Source organism: Salvelinus sp. IW2-2015, linkage group LG26 (genome assembly GCF_002910315.2).
Source record: "Salvelinus sp. IW2-2015 linkage group LG26, ASM291031v2, whole genome shotgun sequence".
In the NCBI taxonomy this organism is placed as follows: Eukaryota; Metazoa; Chordata; class Actinopteri; order Salmoniformes; family Salmonidae; genus Salvelinus; species Salvelinus sp. IW2-2015.
The window spans coordinates 29,855,823-29,876,813 of record NC_036866.1 but is presented as its reverse complement, the minus strand read 5'-3'; the positions used below and the strand labels follow the sequence as shown (position 1 = coordinate 29,876,813).

At 44.1% G+C, this 20,991-nt stretch overlaps 1 protein-coding gene across 1 annotated transcript in view; it reads left to right on the top strand.

Annotated features, from left to right (window-relative positions):
* Positions 1-20,991, top strand: part of wwox (WW domain containing oxidoreductase) — a 242,855-nt gene that overhangs the window by 9,385 nt on the left and 212,479 nt on the right. Inside the window, 2 exon segments of the mRNA XM_070435238.1 lie at positions 5,945-5,994; positions 5,996-6,048. Coding sequence (XP_070291339.1) covers positions 5,945-5,994; positions 5,996-6,048 — 103 coding nt within the window.

The following is a 20,991-nucleotide window of genomic DNA, read 5'->3' as shown; positions in this document are numbered from 1 at the left end:
CTAAACAGTTTAACCATCTTTTGTTTTGCCAACAGTTTTAACCATCTTTTGTTTTGCCTAACAGTTTAACCATCTTTTGTTTTGCCAACATCAAACCATCTTTTTGTTGCCTAACAGTTTATTAACCCTATCTTTGTTTTGATCCCTAAACCAAAGCTGTTTTAAGAACCCGTGCTTCTTAGTATAATCTGAAAGATGGTTTTAAAACTGTCTAGCCCTGCACCAAGACTAAAATATGGTTTTAAAACACCTATCCCTGTTTGTGCATTAGAACCACCATAAAAACCCAGATGATTAAGGGATCCTTAGTATGATGTTGTTGCCCTAAAAATACATGGTTTTACCTCTCTAGTTCTACCTATTTTCTCCTCTCTTGCTTTCCCACTATGTGACGCTCAAAGACCAGCTTTTACCAAAGAATCCTAATGTCTGAGTTTTTGTTACTCACCAAAGTGAGTCACGACCAACTGTCCCTACCCGATTTTTATTAAATCTTTTGTTTGTGTGAACACAATCCCGACCTGGGTTCATTTACCCAAGACTTCTTTAGGTAACTTGACGTAATGTTGAGTACAACCAGATCTAAGGTACTTCTTGTTGCAGGTTTACATATAATTTAACTTATTTATCTATAAGAATAAGTCGTGTCTAAATGCAGCCACCCACAATGCGTTTAACCTCTATCTTTCCACTAGAAACCAGTGAATCGTCATATTTTACAGGACCACAATTAACTACTTCTGCATTTAAGCTTAAATGAACTATTTAATGATTGTGTTCTTTTAACCCGTAATCAGCCAATAATAGCCAATTGGTTAAGCCCATGATAATTTGTCAGCGGTTCCTCGCGACAATGTGGTTGGTCGGAGGAAGTAGAGCTTCCAGATTAGCGTCACTCCGACTATTCAAACTTCATGAGAAAGGAGAGAAGGTTGATGTAAACAAACCAAATCATGCGTAATCTCCACAAATACTGGTTGGTCACTGTTACCACTTTATTACATAAGTTTAATCCTAAGCCTCTGGCTCTTGCCTTTGCTCCCAAATGCACCAAGCAAGCTTGCCCTTTGATCCGTCTCAAAGAAAGCCTTGTCCGACTAGAGTGTTGATTCGTCTGTTCCACCCTTGCCTCTATAATAAGTTTTAGAATAATCTCACTGCCCTGCTACTTCGGTTTAATTAATCTTCACTCTCCCATCCAATTTGAGTGACTAGTTCCTGTTTCATCAAATATCTCACTACTAACATAATAACATGTGCTGAGACATTTATGAGCGGCGCGTGGCTCTTAACTGTATTTTGGAATATTAGGGATATCTAACATATAAACGCTAACCAGGGAGTTTTTTCAAACCTTTATGGTCTTGGCAGAAGTACTGAGACTTAGCGTGCGGGTACATGTGTAGTAGCACTAACTATGCTCTTTTTGTGTCTAATGGGATGGAAGGATTAGATTATCCATCGTGCGCTGGAGGCCTCTCCTGCCAATCTCTGTCTTATTGTTATGCTTCCCCTCGGTGTCATGTTATACCATGTCCCAATAATATTGCCCCCTACTGGGATTGATTCTCTGGAATCAATCTACTTTTGGATTTAACTCACATATACTGGATTAGCTGGCCCTCCTCGGCTGTGAACCTAATGTGGGCACCTCCCTTTCTCCTCTAGTGCCCCCTCTCCCTCACTTGCGGCTTTCCAGTCGGACCTTGGTACAGCTACTTCGACCAAGCCCCCAATCAATCTCTCCCATGTGTGTGTGTGTGTGTGTGTGAGAGACCTGGGAAAGCCCCCTGTCTCATTCATGCTGTGAATTTCACATGGTGTTGGTGGTGGATCAATGTCACAGTAAGAAGCAGAGGAGAGTTAGAAGGAGGGACAACTAGTGAATAACAAGGTATTAGGGACTGAAAGATGTAGCATATATCTCTATCTCTGAACATCATTCCCTTAGTGTTTTAGGTCTTTAGATGTTATTTGTTATTCATGAAAGAGTGTCATTGTTCAGTGTTTGTGTTGATCCCTGTGTTGTGTGGATTATGAGCTAGGCCTGCTTTCTCCTCTCTCTGGAAGGACATATCACTAAACTGATGCAGCCAGTTGCGGAGCAGAGAGGAGTGAGGCTCAGTGTGCAGATTAAGCCCAATGCCAGGCTTTGTGATGGAGCATTAGATTGAGGCAGATTTGTCAAACATAACTGCCATTAAATTGGCAGCAAAGCCCTGGTATTTACTGCACCACTGCTGTTTGTGAATAAGGAGCCCTTAAAGAGTGGCCCAGCCATGCGTTAAACCCACTGCTTGGTAAGGAGGGGATTCATTATTCATACTGGGATTGACTAGGAGGAAGTAGATGCATAAGAAGATGCTCCTGGAGACGGGGGCATGCAGTGCAAGTTTGTAATGGGTGTGGGTCTGTGTGTGTGTGTATACACTGTATTTGTGCAAACAAGCTTGCGTGTATGTATACATCTTCACTGTGGGACAATCTCTTGTGTAAAGTCCTCTGTCTCCTCCTTGGAGATAACTGGTGTTATTCTAACTGAGGAAATTGAGCTTTACAACAGGCATTTCATGTCCTCTCTGAGGAAGATGTTTATTGGCTTCATAATGAGAACCAGTTATGGTTGGTTAGTGAAATTATTCAACTTTATTAACCTTGGATCAAATTCACAACGCAGACCCAAACTGGTGTAACATGTGAGGGAATTGCGCTGGAGGCCAGGAGGGTTCGATAATGATTACAGCTCTAATATAATTTAACTGGAATGGTTAGAGAGAGGATGGAATACATATATGTGCTTAAAGCCCCTCAGTGGAATCAAATGAAAGGCTACTGGGTTATTGTGTGTAGTCAAGTAGTTTATAGACCCATCGGGTTTACAGTGTGGGGATGATGAGATGAAAGCTACGGGAAGGGGAGGGCGGATTTTGATGACAGTGATGTGTGTGTGTGTAACCTGTTACCGTAGGGACAGGGTTGACCGGTGTTATTGGAGGCCATGATGAAGTCTGTCTGTGTGTGTAAAGGTAAAGTAAAGGCTGAGGTGACCAGTGTGATGGGAGGTCTTGATGAGAGATTGCGGTGGGAGTTGTAGGTGGTCACAGGGGGAGTGGGGAGGGGTCATGAAGGTGTGTGTGAAAGGCCATGCAATGTGGAGCATGAGGGGAGTGTGTGGGGCAAGGTGGGGGTTAAGAGGGGCCAGGCCAGGGGTAATAGAAGCACTCCAGGCCTCTCAGTTGGAACAACTCACCCCTGGGCTGTAATTACAAACCATACATCCCACTTTTGGGGTGACACCACCTCCCTGGGACTAATGGAAGGGCTGCAGTTGGAATGGAGGAGAATTAGAGCGCTCATAAGAGCAGGTGTGGAGGAGGCACCAATCTGTTTGAGAGGGAGGGAGGGAGAGAATCTGATTGAGAGGGAGGGAGGGAGAGAATCTGATTTGAGCTCTCTTTGCCCAAATCAACACAACTCATTTTACTTAAATGCTCCTTTGGACGCAGATGTAGAGTTGTTTTTCCATTTGCCAAATAAACAGGTTTACTGGTAATGATCTCATTAGGCTGAGCCAATACACCTGTGTACGGAGGGAATATGGACAAACAGAGCGTTAAATCACACTCATTATTGGGGATATCAGGATGGCCAGGATCCTAATGTACCATGCAGAGCATCCACCCACTGGTTCATAGAGATTTCACACTGGTTATACAATACAGTAGTAATACAGTATTATAATGATGGAGGCTGTGAATCTGAGCAAAGTTGCTGTAACTCTCTGGTCCTCATTTGCTGGTAGTCTGGATTATAAGCACTGTTAAGGAAACTTCTCCATTGAGAATGCTTTTTAATCCTGGAGTAGGCTTCARCTGGGTCTGGGTAACCAGCCCGAAAAATGTGCTTTGTGTTTCCCTCTAAACGCTTGCTGAGGAGTATTACATGGCCTCTTTATATCCCTGAGTAGAACACACCTCAGCCTGACCTCCTGTCATGTTCTACAGTCTGGGTGCCACGCTAAATAACCTCCCCTGTTGTTCACCTGACCAGGAACTAATCTCGGCACCAAGGGAAACACAGGCGTGAGGGCGGGAAGCCTCTGTAAACCAACGTCATTCTCGTTATTTCACAATTAATGTCAAGTCCTTGTTATTTGTCATGAAGAAAACACAGCTCCCTCGCCCATGTTGTTGTTGTTGCTGCCAAATTCTAATTTGTACTCCATTATGGAAAACACTGGTGTCGATTAATTTCACTTTCATGCTTGGTACACACAACAAGTGAGTGTGAGGTGGCGTTGTTTACCCAGCTGCCAGTGTTCTTGTTCAATTTAGACAGGATGGAATAATCGTTGTTTAAGCTGTAGCATGCCTGCCTGCCTGCCGTCCTGTTCTGATTGCTGTTTATAATTTGTAAGTTTATGTCCAACCTTGGGTTTGTTGCTTTCCGGTTCTTTGTTTAACGTAAATCAGATATTGTTTGAGAAACTTTCACATATTATGTAATAATTCTCACATTGTATTTTAACTGCAGGGGGGGTGGAGGAGAGAAATAGATAGAGTACACTTGGTATGTAAGTATGCCTGTTCAAACACTTTTTCAAAAGTGTTTATCTACTATTTTTATCCAAACGTCAGAGTGCAACTCTTCTACTTCTTTCATGTGGTTATTATTGTGAGGGGACCATTAGCACAGGCAGCGCTCTCTCTCTCTTACTCCTAGTAAGGTGTCATATCATTTCATTCCATGCTTCAGTTGTCAGAGAGCCCCTCCAATCCCACTCCAATTTACAGTTTTAATAGATATTACTATTTAACACTCCACTCACAATTAGGCCTCCTAGGTCTCCACTTAATGAAAATCAGATTAAGACCTAATCTAATTACCGGTTGGTTTTAATCCACGCTGGCTGTGATACTGGCTGTCTGCCGTGCCTCCTCTCTGCTCCTCTCCGCCACAACCACTTAGTGTGCACAAACCTGCCCTATCGGTCTGTCACTCACCACTCTACGTGTGTGTGTGTGTGTGTGTCTGTTTCTGTTTATTAAAGATGTGTAAATGAGTGGATACTGAACGGTTTATTGCACGCTGTTAATATCGACTTCTTAACAAGAAATAAATATATGATTTAAGGAAAAGTTAATCTTGTAAATGAATTCTACCTCTGGGTTGAAATGACCCATTTAGACTGCAAACTTGGAAAATAACTTCTGTCTCTATCTTGTTTTTTTTGTTAGTTTTATCGTGACTACATGAGTTGGATAAATCCAGTTCCTATCAGAACAACTTTTCATGTCAAAAATGTTCTTATCAGTCAGTCTTTGAAGTGCTAGAATATCACACCAAGGTTTGATATGGAAGTTCTTCTCAAGTCATTTGAATGGTTCTGATTTTCTAGTTGTCTTCTCTATAACTTCCGTTGTTAACCATATCATTAACATCATTGTTATTATTGCTAGTATAATTGATACCACATTACCACGCCAACCAATATGAATCTCCATGTTTCTCTCAGTACAGTCAGTGGATAGTGATACCTTCTGAGATGGCTTGTGGTTGGTTTCCTATAACTGTATCGGGGACTAGCGGGTGAAGCCCTGAACCACATTAATTCAATCAGTGTCATCACTTCACAGAGACATGATTAACTTTCCCCAGTCGACCCTTTGGCTCCCTCCTCAGTGATATAAATTATATGCAACATAGATATGGATTCTAACCCATCTTTTACCCCTTCACAGTCAACTGCCCTGAGTATCTCCACATTATCTCCCAAAATAACTCATCTTTAAAGCATTACTCTGTCTCCCTCCTCTCCCTGTCTCACTCTTCTCCTCTCTATGTTGCTCCTCCCCTCCCTCCCTCCCTCCCTCCCTCCCTCCCTCCCTCCTCCCCCTCCCTCCCTCTCCCTCCCCCTCCCGCCCTCCCTCCTCTCTGTGTGTAGGGTTTTGAGACACAGCCAAGTCGTTTGCCCTCCGTGGGGCCCATGTGATCCCTGGCCTGTAGAAACGTCTCCAAGGCCAGCAAGGCTGTCAGCCTCATACAGCTGCTGGAGTTTATTAACTATCACATACAGGTACAACACTGCTGGAGCTTTATTAACCTGCATCTAATCAGTTAAGTCACACTTGCTGGAGCTTTATATAACGTACACATACAGTATACACTGCTGGAGCTTTATTAACCTACACATACAGTACAGTCACTGCGTGGAGTTTTATTAAGCCTGCACATCACAGTACAAGTAACTACACTGCTGGAGCTTTATATACGCACACATACAGTACACACTGCTGGAGTTTATTAACCTGCACATACAGTACACACTGCTGGAGCTTTATTAACCTGCACACATCACAGTACACACTGCTGTAGCTTTACTTAAAACCTACACATACCCAGTACACACTGCTGGAGCTTTTTAACCTGCACATTAGTACACACGAACTGCTGACTTTTGAATAATCCAAACATCACAGTACACACTGGCTGGTGTTTATTAGACGCTGACATACAGTAACACTGCACTGCTGGAGCTTATTAACCTGCATACAGTACAACACGCCTGCTGGATCTTTATTAACCTGCACATACAGTACACCACTGCTGGAGCTTTTATTAATCACATACAGTACAACACTGCTGGAGCTTTATTACCTGCACATACAGTAACAGCACTGCTGGATGCTTTATTAACCTGCAATACAGTACACACTGCTGGAGCTTAATAAACCTCGCACATACACAGTACACACTGCTGGAGCATTTATTAACCTGCACATACGTACACACTGCTGGAGCTTTATTAACCTGCACATACAGTACACACTGCTGGAGCTTATTAACCTACACATACAGTACACACTACTGGGTGTTTTATTAACCTCACATACAGTACACACTGCTGGAGCTTTATTAACCTGCACATACAGTACACACTGCTGGAGCTTTATATAAACCTGCACATACAGTACACCACTGCTGGAGCTTTTTAACCTGCACATTACAGTACACACTGCTGGAGTTTTTTATAAGACCTAATGCCACAATACAGTACTACACTGCGGACGCTTTATTAACCTGGCACATACAGTACACACTGCTGGAGCTTTATTAACCTCACATACAGTACACACTGCTGGAGCTTTATTAACCTGCACATACAGTACACACTGCTGGAGCTTTTAACCTGCACATAACGTACAACACTGCTGGAGCATTATTAACCTACACATAACAGTAACACACACTGCTGGAGCTTTTATTAAACCTGCAATACAGTACACACTCGCTTCTGAGCTGTTATTACCTAGCTCACATACAGTACACACTGCTGGAGCTTTGTATTTAACCTGCACATACAGTACACACTGCTGGAGCTTATTAACCTGCACATACAGTACACACTGCTGGAGCTTATTAATCCTCATAGCACATAGCCTACATTTATCAGTATCACTGCTGGAGCTTTTTAACCTGCACATACAGTAACACATGTTGGAGCTTTATTAACCTGCAACATACAGTACACCTGGCCGGAGCTTTATTAACGCTGCACATACACTCGTCACAACTGCTGGAGCTTTATTAACCTTGCACAATACGTAACAGCATGCTGGGCTTATAACACTACAACATATCAGTAACACACTGCTGGAGCTTTATTAACCTCAGCATACAGTATACACTGCTTGGAGCTTTATTAACCTGCACATACAGTACACACTGCTGGAGCTTATTAACCTGCACATACAGTACACCACTTTGTTGTCTAGGAGAATGTATTACTACACATACAGCTTAACGCTACTTGCTGAGCTTTATTACCTGCATACAGTCAGCACGACTGCGAGCCTTATTAACCTACACATCGTAACACACTGCTGGAGCTTTATTCACCTGCACTATGCAGTCACACTGCTGGAGCTTTTATCTACTGCACATACAGTACCACTGCTTGGAGCTTTTATTAACCTGCCATCAGTACACAACACTGCTGCAGCTTATTAACCACTGCACATTACAATAACGCAGACTGGAGCTTTTTACACTTGCCACATAATACATGTCACTGCTTGGAGCTTATAACCTACACAATTACCAGTACACACTGCTGAGCTTTATTAACCTGCACATACAGTAACACATCTGCTCGAGCTTTTTATTACCTACACATAAGTACACATTGCTGGAGCTTTTATTAATCCTCACATACAGTACAGAGACACTGCTGGAGCTTTATTATTCTCCACACTACAGTAACACACTGCTGGGTCGCTTTTATTTAACCTACACATACAGTAACCTCTGCTGGAGCTTTATTAACCTGCACATACAGTATCACACTTGCTGGAGCTTTATTAACGTACTACATATCAGTACACAACTGCTGGAACTTGCTTTATTAACGCACATACTAGTAACACTGCTGAGCTTTTTAACCTCCATCATCAACAGTACACACTGCTCGGACGCTTTATTACTACACATACAGTAACACACTGCTGGAGCTTTATTAACCTACACTATACGTACCACTGCTGGAAGCTTTTATAACCTACACATACAAGCAGTTTTATCTCAACACACTGCTCTGGCGTTTTTAACCTGACACATTCAGTCACATTTGCTGGATGCTTTATTAAACCTACACATACAGTAACACTGCTGGAAGCTTTATTAACGCCTGCACATACAGTACAAACTGCTGGAGCTTTATTAACCTACACATAGAGTACACACTGCTGGTGCTTTTATATGAACCTACATCATACATACACATCGACTTGCTGGAGCTGTTATTAACCTGGCACATTACATTCACAACTGCTGCGAGCTTTGAGGTTATACTTGCAACAGTGACAGTGTACACACTGCTGGGAGCTTATTTTAACGCTGACATACAGTACACACTGCTGGTGCTTCTATTAACCTACACATAAGTTACCACACTGTCTGGATGCAAGTTTATTAACCTTGCACATACGTACACACTTACTGTGCTTTTATTTACCTGCACATAGCAGTACACGACTGACTGGAGCTTTTGAATTAACCTGCCACAGTACGTAGACACAATGCTGGGTGCTGTTACTTAAACCCTACAACATACAGTACCATGCCTGCAGACTGTTTATTAACCCATGCAACACTACGAGTTACACACTACTGGTGCTTTATTAACCTGCTCACATACGTACCACTGCTGCCGAGCTTTATTAACGCCTAACATACAGTACACACTGCTGGAGCTTTATTAATTGCACATACAGTACACACTGCCTGAGGATTATTAACCTGCACATACAGTACACCATCTGCTGGTGCTTTATTAACCTGCACATACACTACAAAAACTGGAAAACCCTTGATATCACATCAGCTTAGATGTTACAGAAAAACTCTGCACTGAATGGCTGTTAGAGAGAGAGTAATATACTGAGATTATAGCGGTAATATTTTAGCGCTGTGACGTACCCCAGATTTCCGAGTGGAGGAAAATAAACAGTGGGATGTGTCTGCTGGAGCAGAAAGAATAAGCATTAGTACTGGTTGATTACCGGAGAGGGGAGGGGGGGAGCAAGAGGGGGGGGGGGGGAGAAAGAGTGGAAGAGCGAGAGAGCTCATTGCAGAAAGTGAGAGCCAGAACAAAGGGAGAGGGAGCATAGTGAGAGAACTGAGAAGAGAGAGGGAGCGCTGAGTAGAGAGAGCGAAAGACTGATCAGGATGTTCACAAATTGTATTTGTCACATGCACCAGGTGTAGACAGTGAAATGCTTACTTACAGCCTTAACCAACAATGCAGTTTTAAGAAAATGTAATTAATAAATAATAAAGAGCAGCAGTAAATAACTATAACGGGGCTATATCAGGGGGTACCAGTACATAAGAGTATGTGTCAATGTGCGGGGGCACCGGTGTCGGTAATTATGAACATGTAGTTAAAGTTATTAAGTGGCTATACATAGATAATAACAAAGTAGCAGCAACGTGGGGGGGGGGGGGCAATGCAAATAGTCTGGGTAACTTTTTGATTAGCTGTTCAGGAGTCTTATGCTTGGGGGTAGAAGCTGTTTAGAAGCCTCTTGGACCTAGACTTGGCGCTCCGGTACCAACTTTTCGGTACACTTGCCGTGCGGTAGCAGAGAGAACAGTCTATGATAGGGTGGCTGGAGTCTTTGACAATTTTTAGGGCCTTCCTCTGGACACCTGGTATAGAGGTCCTGGATGGCAGGAAGCTTGGCCCCGGTGATGTACTGGGTCGTACGCACTACCCTCTGTAGTGCCTTGCGGTCGGAGGCCGAGCAGTTGCCATACCAGGCAGTGATGCAACCCGTCAGGATGCTCTCGATGGTGCAGCTGTAAAACCTTTTGAGGATCTGAGGACCCATGCCAAATCTTTTCAGTCTCCTGAGGGGGAATAGCTTTTGTCGTGCCTTATTCACGATTGTCTTGGTGTGCTTGGACCATGTTAACAGACCTGCCATTTTAACTCAACCCAGATCTCTCTTCCTAAAACAGATTTGGACTAATTCACTTGTAGTGTATCAAATTAGGGGACAAAATGCTTAACTTTGACCACTTTAATACACTATAAGTGAATTTGTCCAAATACTTCTGACTTCTTTCAAATGGGGGGACTAGATGCATAAAGTGCTTTCATTTCTAAACGTTAAAACAAATATTTATGAAAATACCCTCAAATTAAAGATGCCTTTCTGTACTGTTGCCTAATATGAAACATTCTATCTCAAATCTACAACTCTGGAGAATATAGCCAAATAATTGTAAAAAACGATTGTCCAAATATATCAAATACATATGGAGAGGAGTGTATACCATCACATTTATGTTTATTTAATATGTTCGAAAACCCTCATTCACAAAGTATTTTTAGAATAGGTCAACGAGTACTTGAATTTGCAGTCTAAACAAGCTCAGTCAATGTGCTGAGAATTTGCAGTAAAATATATATTCCTTGCTAAAAGGAAGGCCCGTATTGCAGGTTAATGAATAAAAGTCACGATATCAGAATAAATCTTGGGAGCAAATTCTCCCCTCCGGCGACATTATTAATAGATGGAGCAGAAGAATGGAGAGGAGGATTAATCTGTCCTATGATGGATGTCTCCTCCTCTTCCCATGCACCCACGCTAAGGTCGTTGTGATAAGAGGATATATTTTGGGGTCTTCTAGACAAAAGGTCATGAAAAGGTAATCTACTTCCTGAGTTCAGTCAAGGCTGGCAGGAGCTGAGCTGCTGTCCCGATAGCACCTGACCCCTGACCCCCTCCCCACTACCTGCCTGGACTGCCACACAGATTACAGTAGGAGGCTCTCTCTCTGTCTCTTTCTCTGTCCCTCTCTGTCTCTCTCTCTGTCTCTCTTGCTCTTTTTCTCCCCCTACTCTCTCTTTCTCTCTCTGTTCGCTCATAATGGGCTACTTTATCATAAGCCCAGTGTAGTGTTAGTAGTAGCTGTGTGATGAGTGCTGGGTCGCGGGGTCCTGACAGTGGGTATAACAGTCAGGTGACAGATGGATAATATCAGGGGTCAGGACAGACAGGCTGGAACACAGGTCAGGGGTCATATCCTGTTCAGGGAATCACACTTCTCTCTGCTATTCCTACAAACACACCCACACCACTGATTCTTGGAAGACCGGATTTGTGGAATTTTCCTTCTCTTTGTAAAGTTTGGGACGTACAGTATTCTGATGAAGGCCATGATATCCTAACAATCAAAATGGAATCCGTTTTTGCACTTCAGTATTCTGCAATGCAGCTGGGACATTTGTCTGTACTTTGACTGGGTGATGCACTGTCCACTCATCTCCTGTGAACTATACAGCTCCATACCACTGTGCCTCTGAAACAGAATCTGATATTCTACTCACAGTAAAGCAGGTTAAGCTGCTGGTTAAACTGCGTTGGCCCACTGATTTCTTTTTCCTGATTGCCTCTAAAATTCTGCTTATCTTTGGTTCCGCCGCCCCCCATGGAGAGGCGTAATGGACTCCCCTGAGATACCTCCCTCTGATTGGTGGGCCTACCAAGGCCCATGGCCGCTGTGCAGAATGTCACCTACACACTTTCTCCTTCCCCTCTGTAGGAAATGCTAATGAGATGTTTTGTGAGGATGTTAATTAGTCAGCTAGCCACTGATTGTCCTGTTCTTGTTGTTTACAGAGTGTATTTTACAGACGGGTGTGTGTGTGTACATGTGTGTGTCGGGGCATTAACATGGCTGTTGGCGGCTGTGGAGGGTTGTGCTCAGGAACCAATTAGGGTAAAGCCTACTGTCCACCGGGGCTGCTGGGAGAAGAAAGCCCTCTGCCTGCAATGTCAAACAACCGCATTAACACCGGCCAGGGCCGGGGAGACAGGCAACAAAATAAGCACACAGACAGAATAGTTAGTCACTGAGGCTGTTAGTGTTGTCCAAGCAAAAGTAGTCCATTTTACAGAGCAGGTGCAGTGAGAGGCTTCCCTTCAGCCAGGCAGGCATGCAAACATAAGTCAGTCATCCACAGACGAAGGCAGATTGAGAGGTACAGAGACGAGGAGAGAGGAGAGAGAGGAGACAGTGTGTTAGCAGTAGTGTTGGGTGGTATCCAGATCTTCATACCGTTTCTGTACCATACCGGGTTTACGCTATTATAGCACACAAGGGCCGCTATGAAAAAAACAAACATAATAATATTGAAAATCATACTGACGGCATTTCAAAATACCTCCAGTATACGGTTTAAATATCGCCCAAGCCTAAGCAGAGCTCTCCAGTCCTCACACAGCTTCAAAGTTCTACCGGAATGTGTGTGTTTGTTTCTGTGTGTATGCGTGTGAGAGATCTTGTATGTGGTCATGTGAGGTTATACCTGTATGTCTGTGGTCATTAGTGTATATGTACAGTATGCACGTGCTATAGGCCGGTGTATGCCACAAATACTGTCATGTACTTTACTCTCAACTAGACCCAAACTAGTTTGCAGAGAAATGTGTGTGTGTGTGTGTGTGTGTCCCAGTGTGGTAACCTCCTGTGCCAGTCTTACCCGCTGGCGTCCCTAGTGCCAAGCAACGCTCCTGCTGCACTGACCAACAGGAAGTGACACATATGAAATGCTGACCTTGACACACACTCACACACACACACCACCCCACAGGGCCTCAGGATGCCTCTCTTTTAGTTAGCACTCCAAAGACTGTCACCTCTCCCCTCTGTTCTCCTTGTGCCCCTCTCCATTTGTTTTTTGTCTTTTCTTTTTAGTTAGTGCTCAAGACTTCCCCCTGTGTTCCCCCGCTACCCCCTCCATTTCGCTTTCTTTTTTCTCCTTTCCTTCCCAGAACTAGCGAGGAAATCGGACCTCATTTCCCAGGTCAGTGAGCAGGCCCCTGTGCTCTCTCTTTGTTCATCTTGTCTTACACACTTGAGGTTATGCTTTTGCTTGCAGGTTGTCTTTTTACTCATTTTAGAATCATCAAATTATTGAAGAAAAACTATACTTTATAAACAGCCCTCTAAACAGCCCTCTTAGCACTTTGAAAATGTATTTTGTTGTCCATTCATAATTCATACACAGGGATAACTGTGTCTACTGTAGCTTTAGATGCATATACATGGGCCTACATAAGCAGGCCCAGAACCCCCTTTCAGATCCTCAAACCCCCATAAACACCCCTTACATTAAAGCACACGGTCCTCCCTCCTCCTCTCACCTCTCCTCTCGTCTCAGCTACATGAGCAGAATCATTCATGGGCCTCTGTTCTATTCCCACAGCGACACGCGCTGCAAATTGGTCTGTTTCCTCACATATTAGTAGCTTGTCTCCTGTTCTCCAGGGACACTTTCACATCTCTTGCTTAATTTATTTACTTCCTGTTTACCCTTCCTGCTCAGCCATAAACACCCACCCGTCCATGCATTAGTTTAGTGGAGACAGGGATGGAGAGAGGGAGAGGAGAGGCTTGGGGTGGCGTGATGTAAATGAGATGAGAGAACTCTCCTCGTCCTCTCAGCCCTCTTTCTTTCCCTGATCTCTCCTCAGAGCAGACACACACATTCACTCACCTACACTGGCCTTACCTCCGTACTCTGTAGGGGATTTCAGCAGGATATAACACAGGGGCATAATAATACTGTATAATATAACCAGGCTAGCTATTATGGAGGGTTTTACAGAAGGCATTTGGATGATCGTGTGTGTGGACAAACATAACTGTGTGTGTGGCTGAGTACGTGTCTGTATTTGCGTGTGTTCTATATGTGTGTCCGTGTGAGTGTGTGTGTGTGTGTGTGACATAGCGAGAGACTGTGGTGTTTGTTTAAATGCTTGATTATGCATTTCTCTTGGCTTGGGACATACATCCCTCTCTCCAGACTGCTAATAGAGTGGCCAGGGAGAAGAGGAGAGCCTAAATGAACCTTAAAGTGCCTCGCTGGCATTCTTCACTCACTCTCTCCACACAGGAGCAGACTGGACTGCATAGTTATCACGCGCACGCACAGTTAGCCGTCTTACGTCTGTCTAGTAAGAAGGCCCTCTGTCTTCTGAAGAGGAGAGGGCCGGGGTTTTAATTGCACTGACCACACTGAGCTATAGGAAAATGTTCTATGGAAAGAGCCGTAGAGGAATCATTTTGAATAAATCAAATAATATCTTGCTGGATATGCAGTATTTTTTAGGCCTGTCGTGAAGGTGTGTGTTTTAGAGTGATGGGTCACTAGCCAGGGGTCAGATGGGGAGAGTCTGGTTGATTTAGATGACTGACGCTGTCACTGTGGGGCATGGCTCAGACGTTATGGATATTACACCACCTGGCCCTTGTTGTCTGAACCCTATTAGGACTTCAAACTCTCTCTCCATCTGTGCTCTGTCTCTCTCCCTTGCTCGTTCTCTCTGTCTTCCTCCTTTCTCACCCTGGGAGGGTGCTCCTAAAGACGTCTTAGGTGAAAGGTTCCTCACATCTACAGTAGGCTTTTATCAGTAGGCTTTTAACTGTCGAGCCAGTCTTTATTAGTGCTGACTAGAGCAGAGCAGTAAAGATCCAGCCTTTCTTTAGAAAACTACAGACTGCTTTAATCCAGGAGGTGTTGGGCTTAGCCTGGCTATGGCTGCCAGTCTGTCTGCCTTTTGTTGTAGTCAACGTAGGTAACAAGGTGCCATTGTAGTGTTGTGGAATATGGAGACAGTCACACACCCACGCCATATTTCAAATCTAACTGCACCACAACAATATTATTTAGACATCTTCAAGGTCCGTTATCTTCATCTAAGGACCCAGGACAGACCATTGAAGGTCTACCAAGGACTAACACTATGATGTGTCTACATGTGTTCCAAGCTGTAATTAGACCTAATGAGATGTTTGATGTTAGGATAGTGACTGACTGTCTCTGTGAGCTCCATCCAGTCTGACGTTGTCTCTCCTCATCTCCTATTACCAGCACTGAGATGCTCCAGACACCATCCCCTTCTCTGTCCTCTACCCTGGGTTTTGATATAGAGGTAAATAGGCTGTGTGTGTCAAATCAAATGTTATTTGTCACATGAGCTGAATACAACTGGTGTGGACTTTACCGTGAAATGCTTGCTTACGAGCCCTTCCCAACTTTGCAGAGTTTAAAAATAATAATACAAATAAAATGGTAACACCAGGAATCAAATAAAAGACACAAGAATGCAGATATCTACAGGTAGTAGCAGGTCAATGTGCAGAGGTACGAGGTATTTGAGGTATGTACATAAAGGCAGGGTGAACTGATGTGTGGGTGTGTATTTAAACATCCAGGGTCACAAAATCACCAACACACATACGCAGGCACACTCACCATCCGTACACACGAATCCACATTCATTAGGGAGGCCTAGCCAGCCGACAGTACATTAAAATATATATWTTTTTTTACACCTCTAGAAATCAAAACATGGGGAAGGTGAGGGCGGGATTAAAATAGACAACACCAGGGTTGAGGTGTGCTTGGTGTCATGTGACAAATGTATGCGTTATTATGATACTTTGATGCACAGTGATTTGATGACACATATTCTCTATGTCTTGTATTGATGTGATCATTGAGCTGATGTTTGACTAGGAGATAACACGTTTTACATTTGAGTCATTTAGCAGACGCTCTTATCCAGAGCGACTTACAGGAGCAATTACAGATGTAGGATCTTACAGCAGGAAATAATCTTGCAGCATCAGGAAATGTGAATTACTATGTGGGTTATAGTCTGAAATGGCTGAAATCTGAAATTTCAGAGTGGAAATTATAAACTTAAGAAGCCTTTTTAAAACTCGACTACACTACAAGTTTGAATTTCCTGCTGTGCAGCAAGAAAAAAGTGATTTTATATGAGGATCTTACATCTGTAGGGTTAAGTGCCTTGCTGAAGGGAACATCGACAGATTAGTTTTCACCTTGTCGGCTCGGAAATTCAAACCAGCGACTTTTTGGTTACTGGCCCAGTGCTCTAACCGCTAGGCTACTGACCCTGACGCCCAGGTGAAAGGAGTAGATTTCTACTAGAAGTGATGTATGATGGTACAGTGCATATCATGATTTACTGCTTGTAACATTCAGGTATTGTTCTAACACAGTAGCTCTATATCTGCTTGTACGGATCTTAATTTGACCAGTTTCTCACAGCAGGAACATAATCCTGCTGCAACAGGAAATGCTAATTATTTTGTGGATGCTAAGGAATGGTCATTTTTAAAGGGGTTGATACATTTTTCGTTAAGGCAAATCAAGTCTGACATTTTAAAATAGGCTTCTAAGGTTTGTAATTCCTTTTAAAACTTACACTACAAGTTTGCATTTCCTGTGACCACCGAGTGATCAAACTAAGATAGCAGATCTGTCATCGGTTGTGTGTGAATGTGAGCGTGTGTGTGTGTGTGTGTGTGTACCTTAAACACACAATTTCTTATCCACTAAATCTGTTTCAGAATATGTATGATCCATAGTTGGGGGTTGCGGTGGTATTGCATAACCATGACAACAAAGTACTGTAGCACCATAGTAGCGTCTGTATTCCAGTGACCCTGCAGTCACCCTGTGAGGAGATGAGAGCTGTGCAGGCTGTTAGTCTGTTATGGCCGTCAGGGAGCCTCATATTTTTTGAGCAGAATCAGGGTTTTAATGGAGTGTGAAGCACCACTATAAAACGTTCTGTTGATCAGTGATGTTGTGGCAGCCAGGGCCTAAATGCAGCTACAGATCACATACACACCTCACCCACACAGTTCAGGATTTAGTATTGTACTGGTGTGTGTGTGTGTTTTTGTGATTGTGTGTTTTTGTGATTGTGTGTTTTTGTGATTGTTTGTGTGTGTGTGATTGTTTTAGTGATTGTTTGTGTTTATATTTGAGGGATGTGTGCCTTGGTATCCTGGCTTTGTAATCCAAACGTGTGTGTGTGTTGGTCTCAGACCAGAGAACAGGTGTAATTTCCCCTGTAGTAAAACCCTACAAGCGGCAGCATGGGAGCGGGGAAGATATTACAGGTTAAACTCTGCTCTGCTCTGCTCTGTTCCACTACTAGACTACAGAGATTACACAAACTACCCAGCACGCCACGACCTGTGACCACAGTCAGTTCCTCTSTGTGTGTGTGTGTGTGTGTCAGTGGGTGTGTGTGTGTGTGTGTGTGTGTGTGCGCGCAGAGGGAGGCTCAGAGGTGTCAGATCTGTTTCCTTCAGACCGTAAGCCTTTATTAGGGCCCAGGTCTACAGGGGACCACAGGGCAATATTGCTTTATTTGTGCCAGCGGGGAGGTGTGTGTGTTTTGTTAGTGGATGAAACTCCACCAACTCCCCTGTGTAGCTCTTATGTGTTATAACTAGGAACTTTTAACTCAGACTCTGTTTATGAATGAGGCATCGGGGGAACCATGTCTCATAAAGATGTCTACATAGGTGTTGACCTATGACCCCAACATTGCCCTCTACTCTCACCCTGGAACACCAGGCAACAATCTAAAGTAGACCTGTTTTGGGGGACCTTTTTTCCCCTCTGTCATTCTCAACGCCTGTATATGCATGGCAGTGAACAGTGAGTTAATTGGTGACTCATCTCCCCTCTGAAGGGCACTGCTGTCCATACTGAGTCATGATGCATTTGCTGAAATAACACTGTGTGTGTGTGTCCCTGCAGCCCATTAATAAAGTGTCATGATGAATTAGGCCAAATAAACTCTGGCCTGATGAGGGATGACCAGCTAACGCTCCCTCACTGGGATAACACAAAGCCAGAACAAAGGGGGCTTAACTGCGTTGGTGTGTGTGTGTTGTGTGGTGTGTGTGTGTGTTGTGTGTGTGTGTGTGTGTGTGTGTGTGTGTGTGTGTGTGTGTGTGTGGTGTGTGTGTGTGTGTGTGGTGTGTGTGTGTGTGTGGTTGTGTGTGTGTGTGTGTGTGTGGAGGAGATGTGGATGGGGTGTGTGAACAGAGTGGGATAAGGTGGGGGTTAACAGTGGAGCAGAAACAGGAAGGGTGGCAGTCGCTTGTAACTTTTTGTTACAAGTCTCCTTCAGGTAGGAACTATATGTTTCAGATCATGACTCATTAAGTCTCACATTGATAAAGAGAGAAGGAGAGAGTGGAGGAAAGGAGGAGGTGAAAGCAGAGGGAGAAAGGGAGGAGGGGGTGGAGGGGTGAAGAGGTTCATTATCATCTGGGCAGACTGGCAGACCACAGGTCGTCCTCAGGAAGACTGATGCTACCATCAGCTGCAACTCCATCTCCCATAAATTCTTGGTGGGTGGTTGTGTGTGTGTGTGTGTGTGTGTGTGTGTGTGTGTGTGTGTGTGTGTGTGTGTGTGTGTGTGTGTGTGTGTGTGTGTGTGTACTGATGGATGTGCATAAAGCTTTGTGGGTGACTTGTGGAGAGCAACAAAGTGACCCTAGACATACATGCTCCAGTTTAATGTCAAGTGATCCCTGACAGGGAGGAGGAGGGAGTTGACTTTGGTTCACTAGTTAAGTGTGGTGCTGACCACATGTTGCTTCAGTGCCATCATTGATAGTTATTGTCCTTAGATTTATTGTCCCATGTATCAGAAATGTAGACATATTACCTTTATTATGGCCTTTTGTACACATCTTTGTCTTTTATCATTCCAAACTTTGTCAAAGGTGGATATTAGTAATTTAGCTTCAGGGTGTGTGTGTTGTGTGTGTGTGTGTGTGTGTGTGTGTGTGTGTGTGTGTGTGTTGTGTGTGGTGTGTGTGTGTGTGTGTGTGGTGTGTGTGGTGTGTGGTGTGTGTGTGTGTGTGTGGTGTGTGTGTGTGTGTGTGTGTGTGTGTGTGTGTGTGTGTGTTTGTGTGTGTGTGTGTGTGTTTCTGTGTGTGTGTCCATGTGCGTGAGCAGTGTAAGACTAAGATGAATGGCGTTCATTACGTGGCCTAATCATAAAGCCCAGAGAGGAAGTGCAGACATGGCCCGACAGGATCTGAAGACACGTGCACTTCCTCATTAATGGAGTCCCATCAGGGTCATAAAGCACCAGCCCAAAATGCTCAATGAAAATGCACCGATAGGGAGGAAACTCCCAAAAGTTATTCAAGATATTAGTATGGCTCGAGACAAGATATTTGTATGATTGGTATGGTTTGAATATGGGGGAATATGAACAGTATTGATAATTGATTAAACTCCAAGGAAATGTGCTTTAAGAGTGACAAATAAGCAAATTTAGCAAGAAAATGAAAAAGGGGTCAGATACAAGACCGGTGCCCCTCTCTCTTCTCTTCCTCCTCTGTCCCTTCTCCTTCTCTCTCACCACATGATCTTCTTGAGGCCCTGGAGTCCACCTCATTCATCACCTGGGTTTGATTCCTCCGTTCGCTCCCCCCGTCCTCTCCTCCCTCCTCCAGTGCATCCAGTAGAGGTAATAGTGCTGTGTTACCTGGGATCAGCAGGTTTGCTGTGTTGGCGTGCTGCTCGGCCATATGGTTACCCACTGGGTGAACACTTTGATTAATGTTACCCACAGCACACTTTCTACACTCATATCTGATTCTGAAAACAGAAACCCAACTCTCTCTCTGTCTCTCTCTCTCGCTTGCTCTCTCTTTGTTTATATCCCTCTTAAACTCAATAATTCTGTTTGTTTGTTGGTAAACACTCTACTTTATGAGAGAGAGAGAGAGAGGCAGAGAGGGGCAGAGAGGAAAATACATAGAGAAACTGGTGGTAGATGTAAGTGGCCTGTACAGTACAGTTGATTAGGCCCCTGGTGTGTCGGTGTTATGGTAGATATCTCTATTAGTCGCCTCTCTTCCCTGGCCTCTCCTGTGTGCTGTGACTTCTGTCTGTCCCTGATGTGCACACACACACACACACACACACAGTCAGTCAGTCAGATAGGAGGCCGTGCTGTGGGCTAAGCAGTAACGAGGAGGTGAACAGATGCTGGCGTCACAATATCAATACGGCAGAGAGTGTGTGTGTGTGTGTGTGTGTGTGTGTGTGTGTGTGTGTGTGTGTGTGTGTGTGAGAGATGTGGGATGGGGTGTGTGAACAGAGTGGGATAAGGCTGGGGGTCTAAAAGTGGAGCAGAACAGGGAAGGGGTGGCAGTCGGCCTTGTAACCTTTTTGTTACCAAGTCTCCTTCAGGTAGGAACTATATGTTTCAGATCATGACTCATTAAGTCCTCACATTGATAAAAGAGAGAAGGAGAGAGTGGAGGAAAGGAGGAGGTGAGAAGCAGAGGGAGAAAAGGGGAGGAGGGGTGGAGGCGATGAAGAGGTTCATCTATACATCCTGAGGCAGACTGGCAGACCACAGGTCGTCCTCAGGAAGACTGATGCCTAACCATCAGCTGCAAACTCCATCTCCCATAAATTGCTTGTTTGTGTGTGTGTGTGTGTGTGGTGTGTGTGTGTGTGTGTGTGTGTGTGTGTGTGTGTGTGTGTGTGTGTGTGTGTGTGTGTGTGTGTGTGTGTGTGTGTGTGTGTGTGTGTGTGTGTGTGTGTGTGTGTTGTGT